The sequence below is a fragment of the Falco punctatus genome (genome assembly GCF_963210335.1).
Source record: "Falco punctatus genome assembly, chromosome: 6".
Lineage (NCBI taxonomy): Eukaryota > Metazoa > Chordata > Aves > Falconiformes > Falconidae > Falco > Falco punctatus.
The window spans coordinates 90,230,121-90,254,625 of record NC_137585.1 but is presented as its reverse complement, the minus strand read 5'-3'; the positions used below and the strand labels follow the sequence as shown (position 1 = coordinate 90,254,625).

At 40.6% G+C, this 24,505-nt stretch overlaps 2 protein-coding genes across 2 annotated transcripts in view; one reads left to right on the top strand and one right to left on the bottom strand.

The window, feature by feature from the left end:
* Positions 1-4,491, bottom strand: part of CELSR1 (cadherin EGF LAG seven-pass G-type receptor 1) — a 295,961-nt gene extending 291,470 nt beyond the window's left edge. The window contains exon 1 of the mRNA XM_080394090.1: positions 3,746-4,491. The gene's annotated coding sequence lies outside the window, so the exon portion shown is untranslated. The remainder of the gene's footprint in view (positions 1-3,745) is intronic.
* Positions 1-21,700, top strand: part of GRAMD4 (GRAM domain containing 4) — an 81,682-nt gene extending 59,982 nt beyond the window's left edge. The window contains exons 6-19 of the mRNA XM_080394099.1: positions 661-793; positions 1,292-1,317; positions 4,501-4,592; positions 5,650-5,741; positions 6,735-6,783; positions 8,915-8,986; positions 10,331-10,374; positions 10,471-10,580; positions 11,862-12,016; positions 15,940-16,087; positions 16,609-16,702; positions 17,818-17,902; positions 19,594-19,662; positions 20,666-21,700. Of these exons, the coding sequence (XP_080250225.1) occupies positions 661-793; positions 1,292-1,317; positions 4,501-4,592; positions 5,650-5,741; positions 6,735-6,783; positions 8,915-8,986; positions 10,331-10,374; positions 10,471-10,580; positions 11,862-12,016; positions 15,940-16,087; positions 16,609-16,702; positions 17,818-17,902; positions 19,594-19,662; positions 20,666-20,767 (1,271 nt within the window). The 3' untranslated portion in view covers positions 20,768-21,700. The remainder of the gene's footprint in view (positions 1-660; positions 794-1,291; positions 1,318-4,500; positions 4,593-5,649; positions 5,742-6,734; positions 6,784-8,914; positions 8,987-10,330; positions 10,375-10,470; positions 10,581-11,861; positions 12,017-15,939; positions 16,088-16,608; positions 16,703-17,817; positions 17,903-19,593; positions 19,663-20,665) is intronic.
* The last annotated feature ends 2,805 nt before the right edge of the window (positions 21,701-24,505 follow it).

Sequence of the window (24,505 nt, the reverse complement as noted above, 5' to 3'; positions counted from 1 at the left end):
GAAAGTGTACATTATATATATATATTAAAACTGTATGTATATATATATATATATAAAAATATATATATATATACACATACACAAACACAATCTTTACAACCTATAAATGGTTGGAAAGTGGTGTAGTAAAAATGCCTCTTGCAGAATCTTGCTTAAGATTCCACCTCCCTTTCCTGTCAGATTTCTGTGGCTGCAAGGTGGTTGTCCTGCTCTTTGCTCAGGAGTGTTTTGCTTTACACTTGCTTTTCTCAAGGTGACCCTTCAGCATAACAGGAGCGCTGCGGTTTACGTCAGCCTTTTGTTTGCAGGAACCTCTTAACCAGAAAATGTTTTTAAAGTGTTTACTAAAAATTTTTGTTTGTTGGGATGTTTAATCTCTGTACTTCTGGTAATAAGGTGCTTCCATGTGCTGTACTTAGGGCAAAGCAGGAGTCACTTTTAGTCTTATTTTACCAGCTTTAGTGTGATCAGGGTTTCTGTGCGATGGCGGAGGTAAATTGCATAGTGAGTTTCCATGAAAAGGAAACATGAGAAGGGCAGGAAAGCTGTACAAAAATTGCTTCCCCGCGAAGCATGGTGTGCGGGAACAGGGGCAGGCTTTGGATGTAGTTGTCTTCTAGTATTATCCTGATACTTAATGCTTTTTTTTTTTTAATATAGATAAGCGTAGTCACACAGTCTGTTCGAGACTCCAGAAGTGGTTTTGTGACAAATTTGGGGAGTACGTTGAGGACTTCAGATTTCAGCCAGAAGAGAATACGGTGGAAACAGAAGAGCCACTTAGTGCTAGAAGGTAAACCTCAAACATGATGGTGAGAAATTGTTAGCTTCTTTATGAGTTGCCTTTTTTCACTTTTTTTTCTCTATTCTTTTTCTTTTTCTTTTTTTTTTTTTCAACCTTTTACATGGTTTGAGCAAGTGTTTGCATAACAAGTAATAAAACTGAAAGTACAGAACCATCTAAATGGTTTGTGAATGCTTTGGCTAAAACATGCAATTTGAAGTTTATTTGCTGTCTGAGGTAGAGTAAGAGTTATATTATTTACTGGGTTCCATCATACATGTCTGAAAATCTGAGGGCAGTCTTAGACTGGAGAGCTTTTACATTTCAATTTTTGGTCTGACACAAGGTAGGCTGTATTAGTTACTAGAAAAACCTTTCATAACAGGCAAGAATGATGGGTTGTTTTTAACAAACATTTATAACCATGAGTAGTATTTCAGGGACCAAATGTACACATTTGTGCACTACTTGCCTATTTAACAAATGCTTTTATCCATTATTTTTCAGGTTGACTGAAAATATGAGAAGATTAAGTAAGTACTTAGCAGTATTTTATTTTCTGGAAGTAAAAATAGTTCTTAGTAACACTATTGGGAGGATTGCTGCATTTTAAAACACAATGTTTTGAAATACTTCTGCCAGTTCATAAGCAGAAATGATATTGAAATAATGAATTAGTGTTTGGAGTGCAGAGTAACTTAGAGGAGCAGTGATAGAAGCTTGCCTTGAATTTTGAATTACATAGGGTGTCTTTGAACTAAAAGTGTAATGTTAATTAAAACATAAACATGTAATGAATGAGAACTGGATATTTGTCCAATGGCAAAAGTAATAGCATTCATACGCTTATGCCTAAGCTGTTTGTAGTTCAGTTGTTGGTCTATTATCTTATGCTTTCAAAGAAGGAGGGGTTGAACAATGCATACCTTCAGTGTTTCTTGCATTTCTTTCTCTTGGATAGCCGATACATTATTTTGAAAGGTGAAGGATACAGGATGGCAGGCCCTCCAAAAGTCCTGTGCAGCAAAGAATTGCTAGCCTGGAAAATAAAAAAAGCAACTGCTTTGTACTCCAAATCGTTAAATTATTGTTGTAGGGAAGGTGAAGTTGAAATAAGGGTCTGCAATCTCCATGTAATGACTGTTTTGTTCTTATTCTAATACTGGTATTCATTCTAGTTTCATTTGGGAGAATACTTGTGACCTGCTCTGTGGTGGATACGCATTGCCTTCAGATTAGCTTTAAAAAAAAGTAGTAGTAAGCTTAAGCTTTGAGTGGTTCTTATCTTCTACTGGATGAGCTACAAAATCTAGATCCCAGTTGTCCAAGGCTGCCTGCCGACCACCTGGAGGTCTCAAGAACCTTGTTGTTGCCAATGTTTTCCAAGTGTTGACCTTCCCTGTTGTTGTGAGGTGGTGGAGCAGAGCAAATGGAAGCACTGCTTGAGTCCATGACCCCCTCCAGTACATTGCGTGTGCCCTTCCACTTACTACAGCCGCTGCTTTAGTTGTGCTGATACTCAAGGAAATCTAGTTCTAGTTGTTCGATTACTTCCCACAGGAAGTGTACTGGGGATAGCTGAGTTTCAAGTCAGACTAGGACAGCAAGTTGCGGGCTTTCTTGAGGAAAGCCTTTCAACATTGTGAGCTGTACTGCAAACGAGGGTGGGTGCTTCTGGGTCCCCCTGTGCAAGAGGAGTCTTCACTCTATTCAGCAGGGAAGGCAAAACCAGTGTGCTCCAACAGGCAAAGTAAAGGTCATCTTGCAGCAACCCTTTCCTTTTCTTGTGTCCCCTAGCTAATTTGCTCAAGGTGGTAAAAGAGCTTAAAAGAATAGGGTAAAGGACAAGTGATTTTTAGTAAGCTGATGAAGCGCTCCTTTTGCTGTTGCTGGATGGCTATGTGCATCTCCATGTGGGAGCAATGCCTCTGCCAGCACAGGTTAGTCTCCCATGCAGTGACAGAGCAAAGGTCTGCAGAAGCGGGAGACGAATTTATTTAGGCAGCGACAACATGTGTCTCTTAGCGTAGGCAGAGTGAGCAGCGAAGTGCTACAAATGAATAGACTCCAGCAGAAATGTAGGCAAGAGAGATCTAATCTGGTCTTCAGCTAGCTTGCTCAGGCAAGGGAGAGAAAGGCTGTGGATGTTGTCCGCCTAGACTTAAGTACAGCCTTTGACACCATCTCCCACAGCGTTCTCCTGCAGAAACTGGCAGCTCACGGCCCGGGTGGGTGTACTGTGCCCTGGGCTAAAAGCTGGCTGGCCGGCCGGGCCCGGCGGGTGGTGCTGAGCGGAGTCACATCCCGCTGGCGGCCGGTCACAGGGGGTGTCCCCAGGGCTCCGTGCTGGGGCCAGCCCTGTTTCATGCCTTTATCAATGACCTGGGCGAGGGCACCGAGCGCACCCTCGGCCAGTTTGCAGGTGACACCGAGCTGGGGGCAGTGCTGATCTGCTGGGGGGCAGGAGGCTCTGCAGAGGGGGCTGGGCAGGCCGGGCCGATGGGCCGAGGCCACTTGTAGGAGGTTCAACAGGGCTCAGCGCCGGGTCCTGCCCCTGGGTCACACCAGCCCCACGCAGCGCGACAGGCTGGGGCAGGGGGCTGGGAACTGCCTGGGGGGAAAGGGCCTGGGGGGGCTGGGTGACAGCCCTGGGCAGGAGCCAGCAGGGTGCCCGGGGGGCAGGGCGGCCAACGGCATCCTGGCTTGTGTCAGGGACAGTGTGGCCAGCAGGACCAGGGCGGTGATCGTCCCCCTGCACTGGGCACTGGTGATGCCGCACCTCAAACACGGGGTTCAGTTTTGGGCCCCTCAGTGCAAGACAGACATTGAGGTGGGGGAGCGTGTCCAGAGAAGGGCAACGGAGCTGGTGAAGGGTCTAGAGCACAAGCCCTGTGAGGAGGAGCTGAGGGAGCTGGGGGTGTTTAGCCGGTAGAGAAGGAGGTTCAGGGGGGACCTTATCACTCAATCTCTGTAACTCCCTGACAGGGGCTGTAGGCAGGGGGGGTCAGTCCTTCTCCCAAGGAACAAGTGATAGAACAAGAAGAAATGGCCTCAGTTTGCTCCAAGGGAGGTTCAGGTTGGATATTAGGAAACATTGCTTCCCTGAAAGGGCTGTCAGGCACTGGAACAGGCTGCCCAGGGACGTGGTTGAGTCACCATCCCCGCAGGTGTTTGAAAGACGGGTAGGTGTGGCACTGAGGGCATTGGGTTAGTGTTGGACTTGGCAGTGCTAGGGTAATGGTTGGACTTAATCTTAAAGGTCTTTTCCAACCTAAGAGATTCTAAGTTATAATTAACTTGTTCCTTGGTGGCTTGGAGTCCAGTCAGGCTGATATAAGATTTTCTATAGTAGGATGATCTGACCTGTGTGGAAGTCTGTGGGGTAGTATGAACAGGGCTCAGAACAGTCTGCTGTTAGAATCCAGGTTACCCTTGTAAAGGATATTGATTTTTTTGGTTTATCTTTTTGGCTATACTAAAGAGTTCAGATATAATCTTTGTCTTGAATAACACTTCAGGTTTTGGAAATGCATTCCTTAACTAATTGTATAGTTACATTGATGTGTTTCATTTTTCTTAATATGGATAATCTTTTTTGTCATTACATGTCTTGAATATTCCTATTAGTTTTCTAATTTGGTTGTTTGTCATTTACAAGTGATTTAAGCACTGCCAGCTGATTCTAACAGTTGTGGTTTTTCTCTGCTTCTACTTAGAGAGAGGTGCCAAACCTGTTACTAATTTTGTGAAGAATCTTTCTGCCTTATCAGACTGGTATTCTATCTACACTTCTGCTATTGCCTTTATTGTAAGTTATCCTTTTGCTCCAGGAGTAGTAAGAATTTTAAAATGTGTTATTTACTAAAATTCTTTGAAACTGCGATAGCTGAATATGGGTTGTGCTACAGTTTAAGTCCAATCAAATAGTGTAATTTCATTTAACGCAAAGTGCCAGCAGTTGTCACTTCAGTCACATTTCAAAGCCACTTATATTGTGTATTCTGGGTTTATTGTAGCATAATTTTGTAACTTTTAAAATAACTTAGAACGATCTGGGCATTGTCCTCTCATTTCTTGTTTCCTGTCTCCCAGTGCCGGTGCCCTGTTGTCTATCCCTTCTCCTAACGTACAGATTTTTCTCTCACCGCTGCAGACAAACCCATTCTTCAGATAAAAGCTGAAAGAATGAACTTCAGCTGTTGGTCAGAAAGCTCTGGGACCTCGGATCTGGAGCATTGCTTCATTTTGGGGTTATCAGTGAAAACCCTAATGTCTCTTGGCAGGGAGGCTGTAGTCTGTGCTTTGAGAAGCTGGGAAGGGAACAGAATACTTTTTGAAGCACTTTGTGTTTGTACTTCTTAGGTAAAATAAAACCTGCTTTCCTGCCATCTTTTTAAGCTTGGTAAAAATTTGGGATTTAATTGACCTGAAATAATAGAGCAAGAGTTTATCCTGTGGCCCTGTGTAAGACTGTTACAACTCTGCTACCATGCCATTACTTCAGCTGCCATAGAGGAGGTTAGGCCATATCATGGTCATGTAGCAGATTCACAGACTTTAGGGTTTGCTTTTCTTCCCCTCCTACCCCTTCATGTGTTGGAAATACTCCACACTCTCTGAAGCAGCTGAGAACTAGTTAAGTGTCTTCTGAATATTTGGTTGTCTTAGTTTCAACTTTACATTCATGAATGCAGAGCTGTTTTCAGTCATGAGGTGGCTAAAATATATTAATTTTTGTGATCTGAATTACATGATTCTGAACCTAATGGTACAGTGGGAAATGGTGTTTCATGCAACTCACTGTACTCCAGTTTGTAATCCACATCTCTCTTTCTTTTCTTTTTTTTTTTCTTCTTAATCTGCAGATTTACATGAATGCTGTATGGCATGGCTGGGCCATTCCTATGTTCTTATTTTTAGCAATTCTGAGGTTGTCCCTAAATTACCTCATAGCCAGGTACTTACTTAAATACTAGATTATTCTTTTGTAATGCTTTACTTGAAAGATATTTTATTATTCTTGTGTTGAGTTGTAAACTGTTACCTTTTCTAACATTGTGAGTTAAGTCTAACAAAGTGAAATTCAGAATCTTAATATCCTTAATTTCATTCCTCAATTTCCATAATTTTTCACTATTCTAAGGATTTATCTTTCTATCCTGTGACTTTGGTCATTGTAAAGGATGCTGCATGCTCTCAGACAAAATCCATCAGCATGCAAAAATTCTGCAGCATTCAGAGAACATCACCTTAAATATTGAAGCCTGCTGCTTTTCCCTGGAGATAATTTTTACCTAGGCCTAAAATTGCAATTTTGCATTTTTCAGTAGCTCTTGTCATACTTTATTCAAAGTATATTCCATTTTTAAATTCAGTCTCTATTAAAAATTAAGACTTTTTTTGAAATGTACTTAAGTACGGTTTCTGTACTGAGAGGATCTTTTTAAAATGCTGTTTTAGACTGATGATGTTTTCCCCCTTAAAATGGTGGAAAGGACCTTAATGTGCATATTTTAAAATATTTTTTCTGATTTCTGAATTGATACTTACTGTTCTGACACTCTGTTCTCTGAAAATTGCTGGTGGCAGATAGGCTCCTGAGTAAGTTGATGTGATTTTGTTCGCATGAAAAGCCAAGAAAAAATGTTCCCAACTATTAACTCTGTGCACAGAGTTCACTTCTGTTGTAAAACCCACAAGCAGTGATTCTGTGTAGTATCTAACTATTTACATTGTGTGATTTTTAAAATGTATATACCTTTAAAGCTGTCTATGGTTGTCCAGTTCTGCTTTTGTTATGTTGTGGGTTGTTAATTTTGAGATTATTTTATTTTTACTTTAAGCTATAAAAGTTTATTGCGGAAAACTTCTTTTTTACCTCTTAAAAATAATCCGTGTTGGCAGGTGGAGAAGTAGTACTTGCTCTCTTTAACTATTTCTTAACTTCTAGGGGTTGGAGAATACAGTGGAGTATTGTGCCTGAAGTTTCTGAACCCATGGTAGGTCTTACATTGGCTTGGCCTGTACATTTACATTAAAAGTTGCACCTTTAAAACTTCCTCTGCATTGATGTGGGTAATTGTGAAAGGAAGGAGGTGCAAATAGAGACACGACAGGTTTTTTCTTTCCCTTGCCATTTAAACATATTCACTAAAGTACTCTTAGGTTTGAGTGTTTAACCCTAAAATACTCCAAACTTGAATCGTATTTCTGAAATCAATGCTAATGTGCCAGCTTGGGACAAGTTAGATCCTGTGGAATCTTCAGGAAGCCTTGCATTCTGTTTCCTTTATAACATTTTGAAATTAATGTTTGCGTACTCAGCTTTAAGCAGGAAGAATTTTAAATGCTAATGTAAGATAGAGCTCTTTGAATTTCAAACCTTTCAGTAAGGCTTAGTGAGGCCTTGCTTGCAGGATTGTTTTGGTACTCTTCAGGGGCCAATAATCTATTTAAACAAATACATTTAAAAGTTCTAGATGTAAAACTTCTAATAAAAATGACATTTCTGTGCTAGACCAGAAATAGATCAGTTTAATCATAGAATTACTTAGGCTGCAAAAGTCCTTTAGGCCCAACCGTTAACCAAACACTGCCAAGTCCATCACTAAACCACGTCTACCCGTCTTTCAAATACCTGCAGGGACGGTGACTCAACCACGTCCCTGGGCAGCCTGTTCCAGTGCCTGACAGCCCTTTCAGGGAAGCAATGTTTCCTAACATCCAACCTAAACCTCCCTTGGAGCAACCTGAGGCCATTTCTTCTTGTTCTATCACTTGTTCCATGGGAGAAGAGACTGACACCCACATCGCTACGACATTCGGTCAGGGAGGTGCAGAGAGCAGTGAGGTCCCCCCTGAGCCTCCTCCTCTCCAGGCGGAACCACCCCAGCTCCCTCAGCTGCTCCTCACAGGGCTTGTGCCCCAGACCCTTCACCAGCTCCGTTGCCCTTCTCTGGACACGCTCCCCCACCTCAGTGTCTGTCTTGCACTGAGGGACCCAAAACTGAACCCCGTGTTCGAGGTGCGGCCTCACCAGTGCCCAGTGCAGGGGGACGATCACCGCCCTGGTCCTGCTGGCCACACTGTCCCTGACACAAGCCAGGATGCCGTTGGCCGCCCTGCCCCCCGGGCACCCTGCTGGCTCCTGCCCAGGGCTGTCACCCAGCCCCCCCAGGCCCTTTCCCCCCAGGCAGTTCCCAGCCCCCTGCCCCAGCCTGTCGCGCTGCGTGGGGCTGGTGTGACCCAGGGGCAGGACCCGGCGCTGAGCCCTGTTGAACCTCCTACAAGTGGCCTCGGCCCATCGGCCCGGCCTGCCCAGCCCCCTCTGCAGAGCCTCCTGCCCCCCAGCAGATCAGCACTGCCCCCAGCTCGGTGTCACCTGCAAACTGGCCGAGGGTGCGCTCGGTGCCCTCGCCCAGGTCATTGATAAAGGCATGAAACAGGGCTGGCCCCAGCACGGAGCCCTGGGGACACCCCCTGTGACCGGCCGCCAGCGGGATGTGACTCCGCTCAGCACCACCCGCCGGGCCCGGCCGGCCAGCCAGCTTTTAGCCCAGGGCACAGTACACCCACCCGGGCCGTGAGCTGCCAGTTTCTCCAGGAGAATGCTGTGGGAGATGGTGTCAAAGGCTGTACTTAAGTCTAGGTAGACAACATCCACAGCCTTTCCCTTGTCCACTTGGCAGGTCATCTTGTCGTGGAAGGAGATCAGGTTTGTCACGCAGAACCCGCCTTTCCTAAAGCCATACTTTCGTAAAGGCCTGATCACCCAGTTGTCCTGCACGGCACTCAGGATGATCAGCTCCGTAACCTTCCCTGGCACTGAGGTCTGTCTGACAGCCATTGCAACTTTGCTTTCTCAAAAGATTTACTGTGTCTTTCACAGCCTCATATTAATATGTTTGCATATACTGTGGAGGAAAAGCATTGAAAACTAAAGATATCCAGCAATGAAAGACATAAACAGTGTACCTGAAACAAGGGAGGAACTTGGTAAATTTAGAGACTGTTTAAAGTGGGAGAGCACTGTTGCCAAGAATGTTGAGGGTCATTTTGTCATGAGGAATTTTGGAAAAGACCTCATTCAGCTGAACTGAAAAGTAATGCATTGTCTCATTCTTGCCCTAGGAACCCCCAAAAGAGGACCTGACCGTGTCTGAGAAGTTTCAGCTTGTTCTTGACGTGGCTCAGAAGGCGCAGGTACTGTGCTGCTCTCAGACCTCTCCAGCTGCTTCCTTACAAACAAGGGGGTTCATAGTCCAAGTACTCAAAGGATGTTGTTAGGCAGCACGTGATAACAGACACTCAAAGCAATACTTCCCTTGCATAGGGATCTTTTCCTACGAGCAATAGAGATCTCAGTAAGATTCCTGGAGCTTCTGAAATGGCACAATGCTTCAGAGAACTGGTTGAGGTTCTCTAGTCATGGCTCTGAGCGAGGTCTGGAGGGGCACAGAAGCAGGTTCTGACAGTTTTTCCCCTAATATGTACATACCAACTTTTGATAATATAGATCAGGTTGCAAATCTTACCACCAGTGTGGATCTATATCCCAAATCTCCTAGTCACAAAACTGGTGTAGGAGACCCTATTCCTTCAAGATTTCACTGAAGGCTACTGTCTATCTGTGTTAATGCAAGAGTTTGTACAGCATCTCTGAACTAGCCTGTTTTAAACACCACCACTACCACCCCCAAGACCTGAAATCTGCTGCTGGTGTGGGAGGGGGTGAAGGAAGGTTTTCTGCCAGCGCCATCCGTTTGATGAGCTCCCCTAGCATCTGAGTGACTCCACCATGAAGTTGAACTGCAGCCTTGTCCCACGTGTAACAACGTGCTGCTGCTGCTGCAAGTTGCTTAGCTTTCTCTTGCCGACTATGTATGTCTGTCTCCTTCCTTCTGCTGGTGGCGGTGCATGTGTTTATCTGAATACCTTTGGAAATGTATTGGGAGGATGAAGTTTACAGGTGTTCTGACAGCAAGGATTGGTCAGAGATGATGGCTGAATAACCCTCTTGGTTCTGAACAGGCATCGGTTTGCATCAACAGTTGTTGGAATTATGTGGAATCTAGTACCTCCAAGGCTGTATTACAAAAACCTGGTAGTGGTGTGTTTCCAAAGAAGGTAGCAGTCCAACATTTGGTGAACTCAGTAACCACTTTCTGAAATTTCAGTGCTCAAATGCGTGAAGAAACTTCCCATTTTGTTATCTACTGACAGAAGCTTTTAACTCTTTAAATATTTGCAGTGATGTAAACACTTTCCAGTCATGACGGTGGGGTCAAATAGCTGTTTCATTTCTAACAGTCAGCCATGAGTTACAGAACAGGTGTTAAATGAGATGGAAGTCATCAAGAATTGCTGTTCTGTTCTGTATTTGCTCAGTTGTGAAGTATATAAATGGCTAAAAATGAGTTTAAAAAAAATGACTTCTGGGAGTTGCTTGTTACCAACAGAGTAAGATAACTGTTGGTTTCTGTTACGTGGGCAAAAAAAACAAAATAATGCAGGACTTGGTTTTAAATCTCTTTGCTTTTTATGCAGAATCTTTTTGGCAAGATGGCAGACATACTGGAAAAAATTAAGAAGTAAGTTATCTGATGAGTCTTTTTTTCCTCTTAAACCAAGATTTGACCAATGTCCAGAACACTAGTAATAAAATTTTGTTTCTTTTTTGTTTTCAGCTTGTTCATGTGGGTCCAGCCAGAAATAACACAGAAGCTCTACATTACTCTTTGGGCAGCTTTTATTGCATCCTGCTTTTTGCCCTACAGGATTATTGGGCTTGCAATGGGTAAAAACAATAAATAATTGACCTGTTACAGTCTAGGCTTACTGCATTGAAACTTAACATGATCTTTTGAGGGAGCATTTTAGAGTTTAAGAAAGAAAAATCTGCATTAATAAATAATGCAGTGTTTTAAAGTATTTCATTTTGCTTGTCATTTTTTATCATAAGCATTTCAAAAACCATCTCTGGATACATAATATGATAGAATAAGCCTGGATAATGCATTCACTTCTTGAAGAGGGGAAATTGATGATGAGCTGTTAGTGGAGCTCTTCAGACTGCCAGCTATAGGGCTTCCAGGAAGTCCTATATTTGGGTTTTTTTTCTGCTCATGCATCCTTGCAGTGTATGTGGGACCACCTAGAAGGCACGAAGATGACCCGACTGTAAAAAAATGAAAGAGTTAATGGGAGTACTTGTAGAACTTGGAGGATAGGCTGGATAAAATGAACAGATTACTGTGGGTGAAGTTACAGATACTTAAAGTCTCAACTGGGAATTGGGAGAACAGGGCTCTCACTACAGCATGAGACACTTTTTTTTTTTTTTTTTTTTTTTCCCCCAAAGGTATGAAGCCATGTCCTGTGAACCAAGAATTCATTTATTTTTTTCATTAAAGTAATGATATAATCATATCAGTATTACTCTTAGTGGCACCAGATTTCAAATTGGGTTAGCTTGAACATAAATGTAGTTTGCTTGACATGGCAATTTAATTAGATGTGTGAGGAGTTATTTTTTTACTCTGACTCTTAGGAGATGTGAATGGCATTCAGTAAAGTTTTGAGAGTATTTCAACCCCTTTTTAATCTGGCAGAATGCAAGGAAATTATTTGTATGAGATAAGAGGACATACTGGACTGGAAGACAGAGTTTAATGTAGTACATGAGAGCCCTCTGTTGCCATTTAGATTCATGCAAGGAGCTGCAGAGTTGAATGCTCAGGCATTTGTTTTCTGTTTCAGAAGTAGATCATGTTTTCAGAATGCTTCTGCTAAAAAGGAATGTATGTTTGAATTATTTTAATGTTCTGCATAAACACGAGTGGTTTGAAAGAACTGGAGTTGGGGAACAAGGAATCTGGACAGGGGAGGAAAAGAAAAATAATTTTCTGTCTTTGGAAGAAGAATCAGAATATTAAAACCGAGAGAATAGTTTAGTACTATGACTGAAGATACAGAATTAGAAGAATTAGATTTCATTCATGAACTTGTTAAAACATGATCAAAAAATTGATGTTCTTAATGCCCCTTCAATGTGCATACTGAAGTGACCTTTTTTCAGGACTCTATGCTGGAATCAAGTTTTTCCTTATTGATTTTATCTTCAAACGATGCCCCAGACTAAGAGCCAAGTATGATACTCCTTATATCATCTGGACAAGTCTCCCGACAGATCCTCAGCTCAAAGAAAGATCTAATGCTACAGTGTCTAGACGGGTAAGGGTAATAAATCTTTTTGTCTCTCTGTTCCCAGCATCTGACAATCAGATCCCTTTCTCCCTTTCCCTTTTCCCCAGTGACTAGAGCACATTAAAGGGAAGGTTAATTAAATCCTAACAGTCAGTCTTAGTTCTACTTTTTTTATTATTTTCAAGATCTACGGAGTTTTTTATATGGATTCTGTTTCTTGTATGAAAGGAGTCTATTACCAAAGTGTGTATATAAATATAAATATATATATGTATGGGAAATCATATTAAGCTAAACACATAAAAATAACACCATCCATACTCGTATCAATTTCAGTAACATACATTCTGTGTGATTTTATTGTCAAAGTTTAGTCTTTGTATTCCCCTTCTCTGTTCTCAGACATTCTTTTACAGTGAAAATTCAGAATCTTGTGTAAATTGAAAAAAAAAGTTGCTTATAAAAGCTAAATTAAAAAAGGCTTGAATATAATATGCAGCTTACTAATGGGATAAGCATTAACAGAGGTAATAAAGTAGTTTACAGATTTAGGCATTATGTCTTACGGTTATTTGTATTAGGTGACCTTTTAGCATAGTAGTGATAAGTGACTTTCCACCGTGTTGGTCCTCCAACAGTAGATTTTTCTTCTGTTAAAATCTTGTAGTTAAGTCTTTGTGTTGTGTTTTGTGCATCTTTGCAAATTGTTTTGGGGCTTGGCATAACGGAAAAGAAAGTCATGCTTTTCCATATCCCTGAATTTGTCAATGCTTAGTAGTTTAAAAATAAAAGGAGTTGTAATAAAACTTCAGTCTAATCCCATATTAGCATTTACTTAATGCCTTTTATCACAATATCTGATTGCGTTCATGGAGTATCTGAGTACTGTCATAAGCTCCCTGACTAAAATATGCAGCACTTAGCAGTAATTCAGCCTGAGTACCCAGCTGGAGAGCAAAGGGGATAAACACATGAACCCTTGGTTGCTAACCTATGAAGCAGTATGGTGTTCTGGGGGTGATGGAGCACTTGGTGGTGAAGTAGCTGTAGCATAAGCTGAGTATTTCAGAAGGAAGTAGCAGAGAAAGCAGTCCCTGAAGAAATTGATTCTTTTGCTCTTATTTTCCAAGGGGCAAGAGGTGAATGAGGCTTGGACAGAGCCATCCATAGCCTGTATTTCTCTTGCTTGCAGAAGATGGGCTTAGAAGTTTCTGTGCCTCTCGAGTTTACAGGCTGTCTTTCACACTGTGGTGGCTGTGGCAGCTTCTCGCTGGGTCTCTCCAGTCTGCCTTAGAGATGAAAAGGCTCTGAATTGCTGAACTTAAATCAATAAACTTAGAGAGTAATTATCCCTTCTGATTTTTCTGTATGGCTTGAAGCAGACACAGTAGTTTTAATACTGCTGTGTCTGACTTGGGCTTGGCTTGTCTACCTGGAAAGGACGTGCAGGGCTGCATTCTCCGCTTCCAGATGTCTTTGAAAACATTAACTTGGTCTCAATAATTTTAGGCAAACTTCCTTACCCCTTGCCACACTTCTGGGAACCTCACAGTATAAAAAATAGATTTTTTTGTACAAAAAGGTATAATGTAAATAGGATTTTCATTTTTTTTTCATGCAAGATGCAGAGCCTAAAAGCATATAATGCCAGCATATGTGCATTTGCTTTGGCTTCTCATTAAACAGCTTATCAGACACCACAAACCTCGACACAATGCAGTATTCATTGCCTATACCACCACTCTGACCCTGTGTCGTTAGAGAACAGTCCTGACAACAGTGTCTGATGGGTAACGGTGGTGTGTCAAAAGGTGATGATGGATCAAGTGAAAAGGAATACCTCCAGGTAGTCCTACCTCCAGACCATTGGTGACATTTTTAGACAGTCAGGACCCTTGCAGCATTACAAATCCAATCACTTCCAGTTAGATTTAAGGCTTATCAAAATTGGGCACAATGCTTTTCTTCTAGTGATCGACCATAGGTTGTCTCAAGCCTGGGTGGATATGGATAAATTAGCTGCTTCTTTTAAGGGTAGAGGAAACGTTTGCCTGTGTTAGGAAGGACTAAAAGTAAGGGCAGGACTCTCCCACATCTTCAGCCACCAAGTGGGATGTGGTACTGAAGTTTAAACAGCTTTCTTAATTTCTTTATGTACGGGTAGGTAGGAAGCAGCGTAGCAGAGAGCAGGAATAATCCTCATTCCAGCGCATAAAACATTAGACCTCTTACCCTGACCTTTTTTATGTTTTGGGCCATGGAGTTTTGCCTAGTTACGTGCATATGGAGCCAAATAACTTGTCCAAGAAAGCCTTCAAAAATTCATCTGGTCTTTACTTGCACACAAACTGTTGGAGAAGCAATAATTTGCCTTGATTCCAGGGGCTCAGTCATTGCTAAGGACATGGCAGAAGGGCAGCAACTGGAGCAATAGTACAGTTATCATCAACCATTTGCTTTCCGTGTCAACTTTCTTTATTCTTTTCTCCCAAGGCATCGTTGTATTACAGTTACCCTAAAAGCTGGATGGTAAATACCCTCTGCTGTGCCTGTTTTGTCAGTCTGGTTTCTAGTCAGCAAATGCAGCACGTATTTTTTTTGTTTGCTTTGGATTTCTTTTGTTAGCACTAAACCCTGCAAAGTGTTGAGTGCTGCCAACTTATGTGCAAAAAAAAAGCAGCAGAGGCTGGCTGGCCTCTGACAGTATCAGGCCTTTACAGAAGAAGGGCTTAGTCCTGAGCTTGCATGTTGTCAGCTTGCCAGTTGTTTAACTGCATGTGTATGGTAGGGCTAAGAACAGAGCTGTTAATGCTTCGATGACAAAAGCCAGCCTTTGGAACCGTGTGGTGCCTCACCAAGACAAAAAAGCAAATGTAGGCATGCTTTCCGAAAGAAATTTCCTGCCATCCTTCCAGAAGCAAGGCTTGTTTGCTAGGGCAGTCTCCAGTGGTTCAGGTGCTCTGTTTGAAAGTAGACTTTACTCAAGTACTTCAGTTTTGAGAACTCCGTGCTACCTTTTTTATCCCCCAAAAGGATGCTGACAGCCATTCCAATTTTATTTCATGTGTCAACACTCTCAACATTCAGTGCAACTTCAAAGCAAAGATCAATGGCTCTAATGCAACCTGAATAAATTGGTGTGCTCTAACCACTGATAACTCTTCTTTTTTAATTGCATTCATTGTGTGTAGTCTCTTGGTTTGTGAGCAAGATCTTGCAGTCAGTGTCACTCAGTTCATGTTTTATTCTATGTATTATACTGTTAAATAGACTTCACTTTTTTTCTTTTGTCACTGTCACATTTGTGTTGTTTGTTTCTTTTCCTGCTAGCTGTCAGGGCATGAAAAGGTATGGATCGTAGCGTGGAAAACTTCCTTTCAATTTCAGCATATGTATTCATAATGAGCTTATGCAGTTTTGTGTGGCTTTTTCTTTGTTTGCTCTTTTTTTTTTTTCTTCTGAACTTATTTTGTGCGATAATATTTTGTACTTGCCCTGACTGTTGCAGACAAGCCAAGTACTGATAATGTGTTAGCTGTTAGTAATCTCACTAGTATAATAATTGGAGCTATGTGCAGTAACTTAGCAGTATCTTATCAAATATACCCCTTCCTGTAGATAAATGGTATTTTAATATCGGTGCGTTTAGCACCATCTGCTTTCACCCCAGCAAAGGGTGTCCATCAAAGGGCAGCACTTTGAAAGGTTATGTTCAGATAGCACACTGGTTTTGTGCTATAGCAATAGAATAGTGCCATAGTATAGTGCCATCGTCCAAAGTTAATTTTAGGGAAGTCGTTAATGAAAATTGTTGTATTACAGATTTTTATTTATTTTTCTTTTTTTAGGAAGAGTAGTTAGCCAAGTTTAGGTTGGGTTGTTTTTTTTTTTTAAGAGCACAGCTTAAATGTTGGTGTTGAAATTTTGGAATCATGTTTATTTTCCTGCAGCTTCAAACAGCAGCATCCAGAAGTTACGTGGGCTCAAGTGCCCCAACTGGAATAAGCAAAGATGAAGACACAAGTCGTTTTCATACCACCAAGAGAGGGAATTTCCATGAAGTTTTTAACCTGTCAGAAAATGAGCGTCCTTTGGCAGGTATTACGCAACAGGAAGGCTACGTTGGTAGAGTATTTACTAAAAAGCTAAGGATAGTTTAAAATTGAATTCCCGTTCTGTGCAATGTACAGGTATAAGCTTTTGGTTAAAAAGGCTTGCTTTAAATTAGGATGAACAGAGACAGCCTCTTTCATTCCACATCCTTGAAGTTCTTTGAAAGAATGCACAGCCTGGTGTGCCTTTTGTGGTAATGCAAATGGAATAATCAAGTTAAAAGGAATAATTGTGTGGGTGCGTTTTGGTTTAGGGTTTTTTAAAACCAGTGTTAAAACAGATGTTACGATGTCTAAAAACACATTTAGGCTTTTCTTTGTAAACACTTCTAGTTTTAGGTATCTAAAGTTTAGTTTTAGGTATCTAAAGTTTAATTTTAGGTATCTAAAGTTTAATTTTAGGTATCTAAAGTTTAATTTTCAGTGTTTTCTGCTGTTTTATAAGGAAACTTGGGGGTAATGCCTGTCTTTTTCTTGAAGTAAGATTTCTTGTTATGACTTTTTCAGTGTGTGAAAATGGCTGGCGCTGTTGCTTGATTAACAGAGATCGGAAGATGCCTACAGACTACATCAGGAATGGAGTTCTTTATGTCACAGAAAAGTGAGTCATTGCGCTCCACACATTTCTCAGGAGGGAAATAAAACAGGCATCGAAAAATTTGAATCTAAAAGTAATCCTTTAACAGTGTTTTGAAACAAAAATGCCTCTTCCTGGTGCTTTAAGTCCTCAAAACACCATAGGGGAGGGGAGGGCGAGCTGAATCTGGAGTGTGGTTAACACTTGACAAATGTGATTTTTGCCTTGGAAGGGCTTGCATAGGAATGAAGAGTGCTCTGTATAGTCATTTGTTAGTCGGTGCAGCTCTTGATGTGGATAACATACTAACTAACTATATATACTAAAAAAAACCCCACCATAAAAGTTAAGCGTACTTTGAGAGTGGTGATCAATGGTTATTTGGCAAATACTCTTAGGTGGGTTTTTTTAAAGCAAATTGGGTGTATGGCTTCCTTGAGACAATGTGCAACAAGAAGAAAACAGATATTCAAACCTTGGTGTCAGATCTAGTACTTGATTTTTATTTTTTTTAATCCTTACTTACCCCCTAGCCTCCCAGGGCTGAATAACTTATCTTCACTACTGTTTGGGTCTTGCCCTGACATTCCATTGGAGTGTAATGAATGGGAGTAAAGCTCATCTGTATGCTGTGTCACCTAGTGATGGTGAGCACTCTCCAGCATTTAGAAATCGGAGCTTTTGTTTGCATCACAATAACATGAAACTAATGCAGTGTTTTTCATTAATCTTTTAGGATGGTAAAGGATTTATAAGCCTTTTGAGATTTGGTATTCCAACTGTTTAAGGGTATATCTGCTTCCTCTGTCTTTAAAATGCTTGTCAGGTTTAACCATTCAGTGCAGGAATATAAATACAAGATTTTCGTGTGTATGTGCATACAGTATGTTCTGGGCTTTCAGTCACATTAGCCAGTTGCTGGAATTTACAAATGTTTGCTCTGAATTAGAAGCCATAACTGAATTACTGAATTGTGTGCTGTGTGCCTGTTTTTTGGGGGTTTTGGGGGTTTTGGGGTTTTTTTTTTGAAGTTTCACAGGTTAAGATCAGTTTCAAACTTCAGAAGTGACAGAAGGGGTATTGAGAACATTGTGTTAGAATACTGTATTAAAATGAGCATTTTCTTTCTTTTTCTTCAGTTACTTGTGCTTTGAAAGCTCCAAATCTGGCTCATCTAAAAGAAATAAAGTTATAAAGCTAACGGATATAACAGATATTCAGAAGGTATGTCTGGTTTGTTTTGCAAATAGGGGAGAAAGCTGGTTTTCTGTTCAGCTGGTAATGTTTTGCTCTTCTGCTTATGTCACTTTGAAAAAGCACGCCATTCATAATTTTTACTAGTAAAATGTAATTCTGTGATAAATAATATTTCCCAGAACTGCTTCTTTAGCCATTTGGACTCACCACAAGGCAAAGTAGTTTACTAAACCCTTATACTCCTGACTTATTTTAAAATTAAAGTTGTGTTGTTTCTTAACTCCTGCATTGAGTATAGCTGTGTCGGTTTTAAGAAGATTTTGTGGTAGTGGGAATTGTGTAATACCGACTTCAGTTTGGATGTTGATATCGGTAGATTCACCATCTTAAAAGTTATCCCTTAGATATCCCTTAAAATATACCTTAGAGGGAAGAGGGATTTTTCAGTGGAGACAGGTAAATCATTACAATAGCCAGACTGGATCAGGCTGTTCCATCTAGTTTTGTCTAGCTGGCATCCCGACACTAACAGGAAACAAGTGGATGGTTGGAAGCATAGCAAGTACGATACCATCCTTCCTCTGGTTGAATTTATCAGCCTGCAGTCACCAATGGCTTTACTGGTGCCTTGTGTCACTCTGATATTTAATGTCACTTTTTGTTACCCTCTCTGAACTGGTCCTGCCCCTTAAACGCAGACACCCCTGCTTTCTACTACATCCTCTGGCCGTGAGTGCCACAGATGAAATCATGCTGGTCAAAGAAACACCTCAGCCCGGTGTCTACTGCTTAAGTACCTCCAGGTTTTCAAATGAATGCCTTCTTATTTATATCACGTGTCTATAAAGCAGGCAACTTATGCTCAACTTGAACGTTCCTGTTGGAATTAATAATGCATATTGGTGGATTTTAAACATCATGCTTGAACTAATACTGACCCGTTGTTTAGTAGGCCTTTACTGCCATAAAGGTCCTTTTGCATCTGTCTAACGTTTTTAATGAAGGTGAGAGAGGGAGCATGCACCCAGACATAAAAATGTACTGCACCTGGTTTTATTTGCGAGTAGGAAACACAGGTCAGACTTGGGCTGTCTTCCCACTGGGGATGTGCCCCAGTTCAGGTAACTGTATTCTTTCTTATCCTTGGGGACTTTCTTTAAGAAGAAGAAAACCTCAAAACCCAATGCCCTGTACATACCCTGTTTGTCTATTTAATTTTGAAAAAGGAGCTTTTTCTGGTCTGCTTGCTGCTGCTTTAAACAGTGGATGAACGTTACTTCTAGGGAAACCTCTAGGTGATGCTCCCAGGCACGCTCTCGGGTGCATAGTTGCGCGTGGGGCTGGGGTGTGCTGCCTGCCTGCCCCATCCAGCTGCTGGCGTGGTCCCTGGCATCGCGGCTGGGCCAGCTCCCACGTGCTGTAGCGGTACCAGGGTGCTCAGCTGGGGCCGGGGCTGGCTCTGGCAGGCAGGCTGGCTGTGCCGCGGCACACGGGAGGGGGAGGAGGAGGAGGAGAGGCAGGTTCTTGTTGTACAGACAATGCTGTACCCATTGACTCTGGGGTTAGGGAACAGCTTCTGGCCGCCTCTTGTTTTTAACGGAGGTCTGTTAGTTGTGGCTGGGAGGACATACCAGTGATGAGTTGTGTAACCTCCTCAGCACCTTTTGCAGTTGTTCAGTATATAAGATATCTTTCATCTGTGTGGTTTTTCTTTTTAGTATAAAGTGCTCTCTGTTCTCCCGGGATCAGGCATGGGTATTGCTGTATCAACACCATCTACACAAAAAGTAAGCAGCTGGCTGTATCTGTATTGCTGGTTTTTTTTTCTTCCTTCTCTGGCTAGCACCAGAATATAGGCGCTTTTTTTTGTTTGTTTCCTTATGCCAGTGTTTGTTTGCTGTTGTTTTTTATTTAAATTCACTTGTCTATTGTTCAGTATATTTGTCTTCAGAATTTTAGTGAACTAAACATTCAGCTTGTTCTCCTGCATCTGGACTATTTTACTATAACACTTCAGAAAAATTTCCTCCGTCCTTTCTGCTCCATTATTTCATTAATTCCATTGACCGTTCACCAGCGTCCTTCATCAGGAGCATGGGTGCTGCTCTGCTGTGTAGTCTGAAGTGAAAAGCTGATGGTTTGGGAGTATCCGTGGGTGAGGAGGCTTTGGGGTGGAAGGGCCAGACCCTCAGATTAAATTTTCCTGTTTCAGTCTTATGGTGCTAAAGATTTAAGTTTCTCTAAGCCTCAAATACCTTTTGGACAACTGAAACTTTCCTTAACGTATGACTAAACCTTATTTTAAACCAATCACTTATTTATAACTTTTTGCCAAGTCACACAACTTGTACCAGGTTTCCTGATAGCTGTTTGCTATTGAGAAATGCTTTTAATTATGAGGTTAAAAATGTTAATTACCTAGATAAATGTTCTATGAGCCAAAATTAAGAGGCACCGATACAGATTTTTTTAAAGTCTTTAATGAAGGCAGAGGTCAGTCAGGAAAACATCATGCCCTGAGCAGATGGAAAGTGAGTTACAGTGTTCTCGGTTGCTAATACTCTGTGCAGACACATTTAATGCCACGGTTGGTTTAGGAAGAAGGGAAACATACTAGAAACTCTGCCATATATCCACAGATTTAGCAGAGAAAAGGATTCGTATATCTTTATTAATGCACTTTGAGTACAGTTGCTCTCTTGTTTCTATTGACTTGTCCAGAACTATACCTAGAGGAAGTTTTTTTTCTTCTGTGGACTGACATGATCTGGTTTTTTTTCTGTCATTTAGCCTTTGGTGTTTGGTGCCATGGTACACAGAGATGAAGCTTTTGAGACAATTTTCAACCAGTATGTGAAAATAACCTCTGCATCATCAAGCAGTGAGAGCTAGTATCTTGTCTTAGAAGATCTAAAGGAAACTTTCTTATTTTACAACTTGGTAGTGAAAAAAATGAACATCCTCATCTATTTTGCAATAATTTTTCTTGTCTGGTGGTTTATATTCTCTCTGTTACATAAATCAAGTGTATTTTATATATGCCTTCATGTTTGTTTTTAAGGTTTTTGTAAAAAAAAAAACAAACAAAAAACAAAATGAAACAAAACAGTGAAAGTGCTATCATCACTATTAGCCTTGCACATTAAGCACTTTTAATGTTTATTTACTGACATTAAAAGCTGGGAAGATAACTTGGAGAACTGACTAAATAACAAAGTGAAACAGATTGATTCTTTTTACTCCACTGATACCACTAGGGATACATTTGTCCCTTTTTCTTGGATATTTTTCCCCAAGATGTGAGAATGATGACTGCAGCACCCTGAAGTCTCTTTTCTTCTGCTCAGAATTTTTAATTGGGTTCTTTATTAAAACTGATAGCAACACCAAGGAAGTATTAGCATCTTAGCGTTTCCATATTTATAACTGCATTCAAAAGAACTTCTTGCTGATTGTTGTATCGCAGAAGGATATTTTACCAGTTTGGTTAGGTTCAATTTTTCCTGCGTACAAATGTTTAAATTTGCTTGTACAGTGAATTGGAGGAGAAAGTTTGTAATTATATCTTCCTTTCCTAATTAACCAAAGTAAGAGGAAGGAAGGCAGGCAAATACTTTTTATAAAAGAGGGCACCAAAATGTTGTTCCTAAAATGTTAGGCATCATATATTTGTATTTCTGTAGATATTTGTCACGGAAGGGCTCAACTATTGTACACGTTGTATGTACAAGGTGTTTGTATGTTAATGCATTAAAGACCTGCAGGCTTTTCATGTTGGGGGAGGTGGATAATTAAACTAAACTGAGACATGAATTTTTTTTAATTTGACTTTTGTCTTGAGTTACCTTGTAGTGAAATAACACTATAATACAGCAAGTGAAAGCAATAGTTCCTTTTCAAAGCATCGTTTGAGGGGCATTGGTATGTTGCTGTCTTGCCCCTCGCAAAATTAAATTTTAGTAACAATTAAACCCAACTGCCAGGTAAAGCGGGAAGGCTGTGCTCCTTTAAACTCTCTCAGGCCTGTCTAGCAGCAAAGCACATATTGACTTCTCTCTTTAATATTAGAAAGCTTTTATACTCTATATAATAGCACCCATCTGAGAGGTTTAGAATTTTATTTGCATTTTCATGAAAGCACAGTAGGAGTTATGCCAAGCCTTCCAGTATGTCTTTTCCTTTGCTGTGTCTTTTGAGTTGAGTGGGATGGATGTTTCCAGACATTATGTGAATGTCCCCAAAAAAACCAATGGAGATGTAAATTCTTATGTGAAAATGGGACTAAATTTCATGAATTTTTTTTCTCCTTTTTTAAACAGGAATTTTCTTTCTTTATAGGGAAAGGGGTAAAAACGAAGGAGGGAGAGGGAGACAAACACCAAAGGGTATTTAACTCTTAGCACATTTTTTAATTTAAGTCTCTCAGCAAATACAGCAGTAATGGAGAAGGTGGCAGTCAAACTGTACAAACCTTATTTCAGTCTGGCCATGAAGAGGTATGATATGAAGAGCTTCATATGAACTTGATAATGAAGAAATACTGTTGAATACTGTGATCTGGTTGGGTACTGTAAAGTGAAACACTGATGGGATAAAACTCCTTGCCCTGGGTGGAAATGTAAACAAGCATGGGGAAGAATCCACCGTAACAGCTAAAATGCCGTCATCGAGTTCTCCCTTTAGAGTAGCACTTGAACATGTCTTTACGTGACCTGAAAAAGGGGTGCATTTCTGACACCTCCTTTGGTATGGTATGACTTAGGGCCTGAAAACTTAAAATGTAAGTGAAGCTGGTGGGAAATCCATTTTGCCAAGTTCTAATATGGATGTGGCTTGACACTTTGTGGTTTCTTCACTTTACACATTCAGGTTTCATTTAAGTAAAAATTCTTGATCTTAAATTTTTCTCATCAAACCTACTTTGAAAATCAATTAGTCGGTTTTTGTAATTGTTGTCTATTATCATTTGGCTTCCTTTTCTAAACGCTTCCTTGAATAGTTAGTGTGGATAACAAATAGGCATTAAAATCGCTTAATGTTATATAAATCTTAATCAGATTCATTCATTTTGTCTTAAGAAGAAAAATCCCTTGGGTGTGTTCAAGGTTATCCTTTTTTTTGGAGAAACAGAAAACTATATTTTTTACAGAGAGCATGCTCTTTTTCTTATTTTTGTATCATTTTTCAAGTGTAATTTATACCTTCACTCTGACCATAACAGCAGTTTCAGTAGGAAATCAGTCGACTTGCACTTATTACCTCCTCCCCCTCCCACCCTTCACTGGTTGACCCTAGTATGTGGGGTTGGCCTAGATTCTGGTTACTGGAGGAGCTATGGGTCCTGTGCTGACGGTGCCAGGACAATTAACCATACCTAGGCTTTGGACAGGGAGAAAAGAAATCATTATCCTTTTCCCAGACTGAAATGCCTCATGTACAATATGCTTTTAAATTTTCTTTTTTTTCTGGATAAAGAAATTAGAAACTTATAAAAGCTAATGTGTTGACATTTGAAATTAATCCGCACTTTAACAGTGTGAACTTAAAAGTTAGAGGTTAAACCTAGTAGAGATACAGTAAACCTAGTGCAAACTGCAATGCAACATTGTTTCACTCTAATATATAGAAAACAGACTGGTTTTTTTAAAAAAATAGAGTTGTAATATAATTGACAAATATCTGTGTACGTATTTTGCAAAGTTTGCTTTACATTGGGTTGTCCGGGTTCCTGCTACATAACTGCTCCGGTGGCGTATGTGACTTCAGAGACACTAGAAGGTAACCTCGGTGTGTTTACTTCTGCTTTTCCTCCTGCTACACCCTCCCAGGTTTGGTGGGCAAGAGGGGATGGACAGTGAGTAAATATATACTTGACTTGTATAATTACATTGAAGCTCTCGCCTGAAATTCCAACCTTCCTGTGTAGTTTTGCAGTGTAACCTGGTGCACTTCAGTAACAGGCTGGGTTGTACCACTTAACTGTAAAGTGCTTCAAATAGCAGAAAGTGATGTTCTTGTCATTCTGTCTGTTTGCTGTTTATATTTGCAATTCTGTTGATGTCCGTGGTTCATTGCTGGATCGTTCACGCGTAATTGGATATAACTTCTTTAAAAGTGCATTGGTTAGTTTGAGTCCCTTTTAAAGAGGAAAAAAAAAAAAAAAAGGGGTGATGAAAACTGACTGCTTTAATTCTTTATCAGTGACCATTTGAATTCAAAAGGCAAAAAAAAAAAAAAAGCTGAAATATGAAATCATGCCTTTCCGTGCTCTGTAGCTTTTGTGAGGCAAGATTGAATAAAACGAGCTATTAGTAGCAACATCACACAGGATGCCAGCAGCAAACCCCTGCCCTTGTTCCTGCAGACAAAGAGAAAAGAGGTTTTACTCAATCATGAAGAGATGAAAGGATGTACTTTTTTTGGCTACTTAAACTTGTATTTAAAACACTGGTAGTTTTTATTGAATTCTGTACATTTTGGCAGATGTTTAATTTCTACTAATCATTGAAATATAATGGATGTTAAAATTTTTATGTCTGAAGTTTGAGTCTATATTTTGAAGTTGTAAATAATTCATTATCAGTGTAACTTTTGTTTGACAAAAGACTTATACTGTATGAAGAATTGAAA